General features: G+C 45.3%; 1 protein-coding gene across 4 annotated transcripts in view; it reads right to left on the reverse strand.

Annotated features, from left to right (window-relative positions):
- Positions 1-10,490, reverse strand: part of MAPRE2 (microtubule associated protein RP/EB family member 2) — a 187,387-nt gene extending 176,897 nt beyond the window's left edge. Inside the window, exon 1 of one of the 4 annotated variants that reach the window (XM_019986572.2) lies at positions 10,368-10,490. Coding sequence is in view for 1 of the 4 variants with exons in the window: in XM_019986571.2 (XP_019842130.2) it covers positions 8,831-8,854 (24 nt within the window). In the remaining 3 variants the exon portion in view is untranslated. Of the gene's footprint in view, positions 1-8,830; positions 9,218-10,367 lie in introns of those variants that run through there. The other 3 variants (XM_070778752.1, XM_070778751.1, XM_019986571.2) reach the window with 3 other exon arrangements.
- Positions 10,491-11,666: the final 1,176 nt, after the last annotated feature.

Below are 11,666 nucleotides of genomic sequence, written 5' to 3' on the forward strand. Positions count from 1 at the left end.
ACTGAAATATTCTTATGTAAGTTGTAGTATATGAAGTAAAAAAGCACAAAAAGATTTGCTGGTGATTTGTAGGTTCTTAAGGACAACCCAGAATGTTATAATAGGTTGTTGAATTAGTTTTAGTGAGAGACTTTTTTAAACTTACATTTATCTTATTTTGTTACATATGCTCATTATAAAACAATATTAGAAATGGTCATTTGGGATTTTCATATGAACAAAATAGAAATACAGTAGTTCCCTATCTTGAAGATACTGGATCAAAGGAAAGTATTCCTAATGTGTTAAAAGAGACAGTTTGTTAAGGATTACTGCAACGGGATATTAAACATAAAGACCAATTTATGGTGAAAAAGTGGATCCTTTAGTTTAGGACTTCTCAAACTTTAATATGTATATGAATCACTTATGGCTCTTGTTAAAGTGAAGATTCTGATTGAGAAGGTCTGGGGTGGAGCCCAAAACTCAGCCTTTCAAGATATCCCAGGTGATGCTGATGATATAGGACCTGGGACCTCACTTTAGCAAGGCGTCATTGGAATCACCTGAGGGTAAACTTTGACCAGCAGTGTCCTGTGGACGTGGCTGATGGGTTTTTTCATGTTACCCCATGTACCTATTAAAGTATCTATTAAGAGGTTTGTGAAAGAATAGAATGTACCATAAGATATTTTACAAATAAAAAATGTTGCTGACTTTCCTGGTGGCAAAGTGAATAGGAGTTCACCTACTAATGCTGGGGACACTGGTTTGATTCCTGGTCTGGGAAGATCACACAAGCCAAGGAGCAACGAAGCCCAGGAGCCACAGCTACTGAGCCTGCGTTCTACCCTGCATGCTGCAACCACTAAAGCCCAAGCACCGAGAGCTGGGGCTCTGCAGCAAGAGACGCCTCCACAGTGAGAAGCGCGGGCACTGCAGAGAAGATCCAGCACAGCCAAACATTAAAGAAATGAATAAAATTATTAAAAAGTTTCTAATTTTCTAGACCTGGCTTTACTTTTTATTTCCCTTCTTAAGTAAGCAAAATGTGCACAAAACTTCTGATAGTGGCTTGATTTTTCTCTTTAGTAGGTGAAGGCAACTCAGATATTTTATTATCCTCAGAAATACAGTTGCAGATCACATATTTTACAGACGAGGAAAGCTAATCATATTGAGATTATGGGATAAAAGTAAGATTGTAAGATTTAGCAAAAAAAAAAAAAAAAAAAAGAAAAGAAATAAAACAAAACTTCAATCAACCCCCATCAAAAAGATGGGATACCAAGTTAAATCTGAATTTTACCTAAAAGATTAATGTTTTCAGTATGAGTATATCCCATACAATATATATACTTAGGCTAAAAACAAAAGACAACCTTGTTCATCTGAAAATCAGACCTAACTGGGGTTCCTGTATTTTATCTGGCAACCATTGCTAAAAACATACCCTAGATTTTAACTTACACGTAAGTGCTAGGAGAGCAGATGCTGGGGTGGAGAATTAACAGACCCACTGACAGTGTTGTTGAAACATCCCAGCTGCACAGGGAATTGCTTTCTGGACTTGCCAGAACCAGATGGAGCACTTGGCTATTACTGCCTTGATTTATGGAAACTTCTTTTGGGAGATTTGTGCCCTGAAGACCACCCTTTAAAAAAATTATGATATAGGGTAAGTTGGAAGTAAAGCTAACGGGAATCTTGTATCAGTAGCTTCCTTTCTGGAGAAGAACGAGGTGGCACAAAGCAGGAAGGTTTTTCTTCTAGTTCCCTGTCTTTTCTTCTTGTGGAGATGTTCAGTGGGAGAGTGAAAATAGTGGTTCCTTAGACTCATGAGAGGTGATTCTTAATACACTACATTTTGGCAGGTTGATTGGATTTAAGATTATCTTTGAAGGAAGGAGGTGTAAGGTGGTTGCAGGCACTCTCGCCACTCTTGCTTATTGGTTGGTGAAAGCTGACTCGACTAGCTTTTAAAGAGGGTAATTTAGTCTTCTGATTTCACTTTTATGTATACAAGCCAATAAAAAGTCTCAAAAATTTTAGCAAAAAATCCAGGAATTGCCTCATTTTCCAGTTGCTTTTTCTTGCTTATTTTCCCTTCTACTGACTTCAAATACCAACAGTCATTCCTGCCATGATGTTTATAATCATCTCTAAGAACCAAGGTCTGCCCATCACCAGAATATTTTTGAGTGTTTTGATGCTGAAAGCTCAGCTTCTCTGTGGTGCCAAATCGAATCTTGGAGATAGGTTTCGGTGAAGTAGAGAAGAATAGCTCTATTGCTTAGTCAGGCAAAGAGGGCCACAGAGAGCTAATGTCTTCCAAACTGTGTCCCAACTTGGGGAAGATAGTGGGAGGTTTTATAGTAATTGCTCAAAGAGGGTGTGATCAGCTTGTAGACATTCTTCTAATGGGTTGGTGGTGAGGTAAGTTGGCAACCTTCAGGTCCAACTGGTCTGGGGTCTACATGCTTGTGGGCAGCATATCATTGTTAATTGTTCACTTCTCCACCTGGAGGGGTTTCAGTATCTGCAAAACAGCTCAAACATATTGTGTGTATCCATTGATGGGGAAACAGGATCTTGCCCCAAGGCTGCCCTTGACTGTTTCTCCCTGGTCTCACAACCCCTCCCTTCTCTAATTAACAACTACTTGAATTCACCCATTGAATTCAGGGGAGGTTACAGAAGCTGAATGAAAGTTGCTTCCTATAATCAAAGAGATGGGGACACAGAAAGGCCTTGGGCTCAGGAGCCCCACAGGGCCCTGGCAAGGTATCAGTTTTGATCCTGCTTAAGCATTTGACAATTATGAATTCCCTATTCTGGTAAAAATACAGTAAATCCAATTAATTCCTACTTTTAGGAATTACTTTGGAGAGAACTTCTGCTGCTGCTGCTGCTAAGTCGCTTCAGTCGTGTCCGACTCTGTGCGACCCCATAGACGGCAGTCCACCAGGCTCCCCCGTCCCTGGGATTCTCCAGGCAAGAACACTGGAGTGGGTTGCCATTTCCTTCTCCAATGCATGAAAGTGAAAAGTGAAAGTGAAGACGCTCAGTCGTGTCTGAGTCTTCGTGACCCCATGGACTGCAGCCTACCAGGCTCCTCCGTCCATGGGATTTTCCAGGCAAGAGTACTGGAGTGGGGTACCATTGCCTTCTCCGTGGAGAGAACTACTAGTGATATATGTATGCATGCTAAGTCGCTTCAGTCGTGGTCAACTCTGTGTGACGCTGTGGATTGCAGTCTGCCAGGCTCCTCTATCCAAGGGATTCTCCAGGCAAGAATACTGGAGTGGGTTGCCGCGCCCTCCTCCAGGGGATCTTCCCGACCCAGGGACTGAACCCAAGTCTCCAATGTCTCCTGCATTGGCAGGTGGGTTCTTTATTGCTAGCACCACCTGGGAAGCCCTTATATATATATGTATGACAGACACTTATCAAACAAAATGTATTTAGTAAAAAAAAAATTAGTGAAAGCTAAATTATGATAAGGTAGGAAAGCTAATTTCACTTGAACTAGTTCCTCACCCAGTCAGCATAGGAGTTACACAATCTATTAATATCTTCCATTGTCCCCTCCTCCTCTTCCCCAATTATTCCATCAGGAACACTAGTGGGTTAAGTTACCTTGGAAGTTAGTTATCAACAAGCCATTACTACCCATAGTCCTAGGATGGGATTAAATACATTTACAACTTGGTTTTGTTTTTAGAAATGATTTAGCTGATTTCAGATACTTCAAAATACACATTATTTATAGTGCAGTGTTCGATTTTTTATCTCTAAATTTCAGGTGTACTGATTCTGGAAGAGATGAAGAGGACAAGAGTTATTACACATAACCTTTAAGGTTGCTCTAGTAATCTAAGTGACTCTCACTTGGAAATGGTCTGTGGCATGAACAAGTCATCAGAAAGAGGAAGTTCTCTTAACTGAAGGAAATTTTATGAGAGGCAACATTTACAGTAAAAAATTACAGCAAGTTCCTATCAATGTAGCTGTCCTTTCAAATATTTCTTCTGGACTCAGGAGTAATCTATTCAACTTTGAGAAGAAGGCATATAATTTGAATTTCTGGATCCTAATCTGTTCTATTTTTCAATTTGGAAATTTCAAACTAAATTGTTCTCAGCATACTGTCAGTCTTTAGTGATATAAGTGATTATATGAAGTGGAAGTGAAGTGTTAGTCTCTCAGTCATGTCCAACTCTTTGCAACCCCATGGATTGTAGCCCATCAGGCTTCTCTGTCCATGGTATTCTCCAGGCAAAAGTACTGGAGGGAGTAGCCATTCTCTTTTCTAGGCGGTCTTCCCGACCCAGGGATTGAACCTGCATCTCCTGCATTGCTGGCATATTCTTTACTGTCTGAGCCACCAGGGTAGCCTGATTATGTGTATATTTCCTTATTATCTAATGACCATTGCCTTGGTAGTAGCAAGCAATTTATTAATATCTTAAATATATACTTTAGAAGAGTGGTGCAATTTCCCAAAGAAGCAAGTTTCTGCATCAAGCTTTAAGTGTATGACGTGACAGCCAATGAAAAATGTCAAAATCTGAATAGATCCTCAAATTGTGCATTCATATACTAAAACAAGTAAGACTGGAAATGCCCTCATAGGGTGGCATAGCAAAGTTTCTATGGCTAAAGAGCTGAAGCAAGTGTGACCCTGGACTTGCTGTCAAGGGTGTATGTTTGCATTTTCTAGACCTCTGGAAACAGTGACAGCTCAATCTAAGTTAGTATTTCACTGTTTGGACGGTTTAGGTTCAGAAGTTTTATGGTTTACCACGTCACTAAAATTCCTTTTTAAAAATTTTTCCTGCTTCTGAAAATACCCTCAATAGGGGAACTGTTCATTGGTCAGTCGATAAGTCATGTCTGACTCTTTGTGATCCCATGGATGGGATCCTCTGTCTTCTAGCCTCCAATGTCTTCCATTATCTCCCAGAGTTTGCTCAAATTCACATCCATTGAGTTGGTGATTCCACCTAATCATCTCATCTTTTTCCACCCTCTTCTCCTTTTGCCTTCAATCTTTCCCAGCATCAGGGTCTGTTCCAATGAGAGGGCTCTTCAAGTCAGGTGGTTAAAGTATTGGAGCTGGAGCTTCAGCTTCAGCAACAGTCCTTCCAAAGAATATTCAGGGTTGATTTCCTTTAGGATTGACTGGTTTGATCTCCTGGTAGCCCAAGAAACTCTCAAGAGTCTTCTCCAGCATCACCATTCAAAAGCATCAGTTCTTTGGCACTCCGCCTTCTTTATGGTCTAGCTCTCACATCTGTACATGACTACTGGAAAAATCATAGTTTTGACTAAATGGACCTTTGTCAGCAAAGTGATGTCTCTGCTTTTCAATATGCTGTCCAGGTTTGTCATAGCTTTCCTTCCAAAGGAGCAAGTGTCTTTTAATTTCCTGGCTGTTATCACCATCCACAGTGATTTTGGAGCCACTGGACCACCAGGGAAGTCCCAGTGCATTTAACATTTGCTGAATGATGTGACTAACGTTTAAGGGCCCTTATACAAGTTAAATAGAGAAGGAAATGGCAACCCACTCCATATTCTTGTCTGGAAAATCCCATGGACAGAGGAACCTGACAGGCTACAGTCCATGGGGTCACAAAGAGTTGGACACAATTTAGCAACTAAACCACTACCATCACCATACAAGTTAAACATTCTTGCTTTGCTTATCTGGATAAGAAGCTAACGATGGCTCCAACTGTTTAAAGTTGGCCTAGGCCAAAGGTGGATAATATGAGAATAAATGAGAGCATGATATATGTGAGAGTCTCTCCTTTTTCTAGGAGGGAGGAGATAATTAGAATTGAGCTTGCCTACCCAGAACCTCCAGGCAAGATTACATCAAACCCTAGTCAAGGGACTTCCCGGTGGTCCACTGGAAGACTCTGTGTTCCCAATGCAGGGTGTCCGGGTTCAATCCCTGGTCAGGGAACTAGATCCCACCAGCCTCAATTAAGAGTTTGCGAGCCACAACTAAAGATCCTGGGTGCTGCAACTAAGACCTGGTGCAGCCAAATAAATAAATATTAAAACAAAACAAAACAAAACAAAAATCCCTAGTCAAGAAACAGCAGGGTTGTAGAACAGACCCTCGGAAAGAGGTCAGGATTCCAGGTTTCTCCCCACTTTGCCAGATCATTTAACAACCTGTGCTATTTGGCACACGGGAAAAATATCTACCCAATTGTGTTTAGGCTAATAAGATCAGTGGGCTGTGTATATTTAAGATAATAAGACGGGGTGGTTCTCATCTGTTGTCAGAAACTTCAGAGCTTCTGAAGTTGAAGTGACACCCTTTCTTTGCACCTTACCCTCTTTGGCCTACTTGTGACTATCACAGAGCTAGGTTTTTAGCATCCTCTGATGAACAGTTTCTTATTAATCTGGATTAGTTTCATTTTTCTAGATTGTATTTCAGCCTTTCAGTATCTTACAGGTTCCCCTAAAGGAGTCGAAATAACAGAAGTGTATTCTCAGTGACTTTTCTCCACTACACTGGAATGAGAATGGGTGAATTTATGTCATCTGACCTTTGGAAATTCTTAACATTTATTTTGCTGGCATCCAGCAAGGAATACACCCAAATTTCCACTTTTAAATATTCTGGCTATATAGATGTTTTTGCACTATTTTTAATGTAGGTGGAAGTCTAGAAGGTTTTTTTAAAGCTGTCTAACTATTAACCTACCATTTATCCTACTCTGAAATAACTCTAATTAGTTCCTTTTGGCATCCACATGGTTAAATGTGTGTGTGTGTGTGTGTGTGTGTTTCTGATAATAAGTGGTAGAGAGTGAAATTTTTGTGAAGTGAATCTTTGATCCATGAGAGTATAGTTAAGTAACAGGACAATTATTATACTCAGGACACTAATTTTACTTTCAGTTTTTGGCCACACCATGGGGCATGAGGGATCTTAGTTCCTTGACCAGGGATCAAACTCATGCCCCCTGTAGTGGAAGCACAGTCTTAACCACTGGATCACTAGCGAAGTCCTGATGTGAAATTGCTTTATATAAAGATGTAAGTGAACAAAGCGCTACCATCTTAAGGTTCTTAATAACCGTAACAGAACTTTGGCTCCTACATATCCAGAATATCTGTCTTGGAAAAAAAATAAAAATGAATGTACTCAGGATGCTTTGCTTAAAAATATCTTCCGCACATTCTGATAATGTTCAGTATGAATATTTACAAAAGGTCTGTGTTCTGTGCTATAGGAGTTGTAGACATTAAAGGCCCCTTCCAGTTAATAGAATACCAAGCAGGGTACATAGGGTCAAAAAAAGTTCAATAGCTGATGATATTGAATGCTTGCTATATGCTAGGCATGGTTGTTCCCCCATAAAGAAGCTGAGAATGGGGAAGAAAGCATTTAGGCAAGAGAGTTATGATGATATGATATAAAGAATAATGAGGAAAAGAGAGGTATAAAAATTGAAGTTAATAGTAATAAAAATAAGTATTTCACAAACTGTGTACATCTTTAAATAGGCTATCTTACTAGGATCATGCCTTGAGGATGATTTTTTTAAAACAAGAAACTTTTGGATAGTAACATAAAATCTAACATAATCTAACATGACATAAAATGTTAGATGTAATCATTTCTATTTAAACAGACCCTTTAATTTACCCCTGAATGTGTCATCAGTTATTTGATTTTTTTTGTATTCAAAATGTATGTACTGCAAATTCATCCTCTCTGTTTTGCATAATTGAAATAACCCAAACCACTTTGCCAACTTTTTTTTTTTTATGCCTCCCACCAAGGAAATTACAAGACTTCTATCTAGTTGGCTATATGTTTCCTCTTCTAACAGAAGACGGCATTATAGGAAGCAGGTGGAACAAGGTGATGGAAAAGTGAGATCCTGGTACAAGCAGACAGATCCTGATCAGACATTCAAATGAGCTTTCGAAGGAGTGGAATAGTGCGTGTCAATAAGCTACTGGATGTAACTACTTCCTACTCTGGGCTCCGCCTTGGAGTACAGCCTGCTGACTCACGAAGCTGCTCCGAGTTAGTTTCTGCTGGGTTTTCCCACTGCCTGCTACACGTGAATCATGCTGGAATGAAGTTTCTACCGTATCCTTAACAACCGTGCACAAACCAGGCACCGACAGTGAACTTCAATCTTTCCAGTAAGAACCAGACTCTGGGCTAAGAGGGTGAAAAATGATGTGGCAGGTACCAACGCTAGCCAAGCCGCCAGATGACAGACTGCCCCCCTCCTTGTCACTAGCCCCCCAGTTTCAGCTTGGTTTCTCCCACCCAGGTAGTTAAACTCCTATCTTGTCTGGCAGCTACCAGCTGCCAGATCACTGAACTCTGCCCTTGCCTCACTGGTTCTCAGGTTTGGCTGCACAATGAAATCACTTGGAGATAAACACATGTGGACACACATACACACACCCCCCACATCAACAAACCCCAAACCGATGCCTTGCTGTCATCGCCAAACTTGCCTAATTCAAGTGGGTTAGGATGAGATAACTTACATGAGGATTTTTCGAGCTCCTCAAGCGCAAATTTTGGGAGCATTGCTCTTCCTATGCAAGTGAAACCTGTCAGTTACGCTTTCCCAACGACCACCGGCTGGGCTCCCCAAACCTCCTATCTTGGTGATCTACTAACAGCCCCTAACCGGTATCTCAATTTGGCAGCAAAGAAGGCTGGCAAACCAAGGAACATTTTCAGAAGGGACGCTGGCTAGACGACCCCCTCCCCGCTCCTTTCCTTGCTAAAAACTTAGCTAAATTTGGCGCTTCCCCGAAGTATCTCAAACGCTGTTATTCTTTCTGTTACCTTTTGATCTCTGTTCTGTTTCATTCCACAGTGTCTTGTTCGGCAAAGCTGGAAGGCTCGGGTCCTTCGGATTAGAAGCTGGTACTGCTGAGTCAAACCTCAATCGAGAGGCGACTGCACGCTTCACCTCGCCGGGACCGCCGCCTCGCAGTGAGGCCGCAGGGCAGATACTATGCTAATCAAGAAAGTTCTTCCGTCTCCTCGCGGGCGGGCGGGTGCAGGTTTGAACACTTAACCCTTGGTCTTACGTGACTGCGCTATAGTGTGTTTAGTGACCGCCTTTTGCTTGGCGGGTCTGGACCACGTTCCATGTTTTTGGAAAAGGAGAAGACGTGCGCAAGTGATGGAGAAAGCCCGCAGGGAGGGGACAGCAGCGTTGGCTGGCGCCCGGGTGAAGGGACGGCTAATGCTCGGAATATTAATTACTCTACGCGCTGCTGACCCGGCGAGGACTAGCAGAAGGGGACCGGGGGTTAAGACAAAGACTCCTCCTGATCAAACGGCTGCAGCTCCCCTGCCTCCGAGGTTACAGCTCGGCCTTCTGTCTGCACTGGGCGGCTCTTGGCACGGGACTGGCAAAGTGACTCAAGGGGGTGACTGAGTCCACTGGCCCTTTCGGGGTCTGAAAGTCTTCGTGACCGAGCGCTCCGGCTTCAGAGGGAAGGGTCTTTCTGTGCCACCCCACCCTGCCCGCCCTTTGTGGGATTTCTGGTCACGGCCCAGCCCTTCGAAGAGTGGACTGAAGAATTTTTTAAGCAAACAGAGTGAGGAGTCGCTGAGTAGCCCCCGCCTTGCGCTCAGGGTGCTCCTTGCAGAAAACCTCTTGGGATCATAATAATAACCCGGTCTCTTTCGCATCCATCCAGTTCCCGCATCCTGGGGGCCCGGGAACCCCAGCGGGAGCCGGAGTGGGAGTGGAGAGAGATGGGGCTGGTCTCCGCGGGAGGAGAAGCCCCGGTTGGGGGCGGGGGCAGGGAGGTGGCGGGCGGCAGCTGGGCCGGGGGTCCAGTGTTTGGTCCCCAGCGGGCGGGACCCTGCGCGCTCCACTTCCAGGTCTGCCCCGTAGCGCGCAGTCCCTGCCAGCGCCCCTAGTTCTCGGTCCCTGCTCCCCAACTCTGGCTCCTAGAGGTCCGCGCGCTCTGGCGCGTAGTCCCAAGACACCCTCCTTCACCAGCGCCAAGTGTCCCTATCCTAGCCAGCCCGGCCCTCAGCCTCGAGCCGGTCCACTTTGCCTCTGCCAGCGTGGCAGCCCTGATTCACCCCCCCTTTCCCGGGGTGCGCGGCTCTGGGGCCCCGAAGGAGGGATGTGGCCCGCGGGAGAGCGGCGGGTGCACACTTAGGGGGCGCGACGCCGACCCCAGCACAACTTCTTGCCGGGCTCAGAGACCCCGGGTCCCGCAGGCTGCGCGACGGGCGGACTGCAGCCCCCCGGAGGCGGGAGGATGCGCGGCCAGCACCCGGCCGGGGAAGGACTGAGCCAGGACTGGGGGTGTCGGGGTGCGCCAGGGCGGTACCGCTTTAAATGCACTTGACTCACCTGCTCCGGCGCTGTCGCCTCCTTCCTCTACTGACAGCTGGGGGCTTTGTTTTCTCCACCCACCCAGGCGGCCGCGCTCCGCCCCCACCGCCACACGTGACTCGCCGTCTGCCACTGCGGCCGCCGGCGGGGCCACCCGGGGCACCCCGGCCTGGGCCACCCCTTCCCGGGGTGCGGGGTGCAGTTGGAGACCGCCGCCCCCGAGAGGCCCCGGGCAGGTCGGAGGCCACCCGCCGGTTTGTCAGTTGGAAGGTGGCACGCGGGTTAGGGCCAGGGTGAGTTGGTGACAAGGAATAAAGTGGCAGTGGGTGAAACGCGCAGAGCTTTGGGCCGCACCCAAGAGGGCGGAGGCCGGCGAGGCTCCGGAGGGCGGTTTAAGAGGCGACGCCGCACCCCGAAGTCTGTACCTGTAACTGGGAGCCTGCCAGCCGCCTTGCATCTACTTCTTAGGCCAAAGGTTTATACTCCTACCTGGCAAACAATGGATACTGCGGAGCTAACTAGTTTTGTCCTGGACGTTATTCATTAAACTAGGCAACTCTAAGCTGAACCATATGATAAACAGTGTAATCAATAATAGCAAGTTCTACTGAGGTTTCAAATCTGCTGCTTGTTGGTGCCGCTTGATATTTGGATTCTGTTTGGAAAATGGAATCCAGGCTGAGGACGCAAACTCCAGATTATTGATGTGGGCACGCATCCATTTGGAACAGCACCAAGTTTTAATGAAATGAATTGAGAAAATGTTCTGGCCTCAAGACCCAGCTGGGTCTCTCTCGCTTTGGGAGTGGTCCCCACCCTTGCTGATGGCCAGTGCCTGAAACTGCAGGAACGTGTTGTCTGAATCCTCCCTTTTGCCCTTGGAGGACACACACATACCTTTGTTCTCTCCAAATAGCAACTCATGGGAAATCCTGTCCCCAAATCCCCAGCATCCATTAAAGTGAAGTCTGCATAGACTTTGCACTGCGCTTCCCAAAGTGATGTGCAGAGGGATCACCACCTGGCCTTGTTAAAACCGAATTCTGATTGCATGCGTCTGAAGTTGGAACTGGGTTCCTGTATTTTTGCAAACTCTTAGGTAACATCAGGGGCTTACCAAGTGGTGCCAGTGGTAAAGAACCCATCTGCCAATGCAGGAGACATAAGAGATGTGGGTTCGATCCCTGGGTCAGGAAGATCCCCTGGAGAAGGGCATGGCAACCCACTCCAGTATTCTTGCCTGGGAAATCCCATGGATAGAGGAGCCTGGCGGGCTACAGTCCATAGGGTCCCAAAGAGTCATACATGACTGAGCGA

The sequence above is a fragment of the Bos indicus genome, chromosome 24, assembly GCF_029378745.1.
Source record: "Bos indicus isolate NIAB-ARS_2022 breed Sahiwal x Tharparkar chromosome 24, NIAB-ARS_B.indTharparkar_mat_pri_1.0, whole genome shotgun sequence".
NCBI classification, from domain to species: domain Eukaryota; kingdom Metazoa; phylum Chordata; class Mammalia; order Artiodactyla; family Bovidae; genus Bos; species Bos indicus.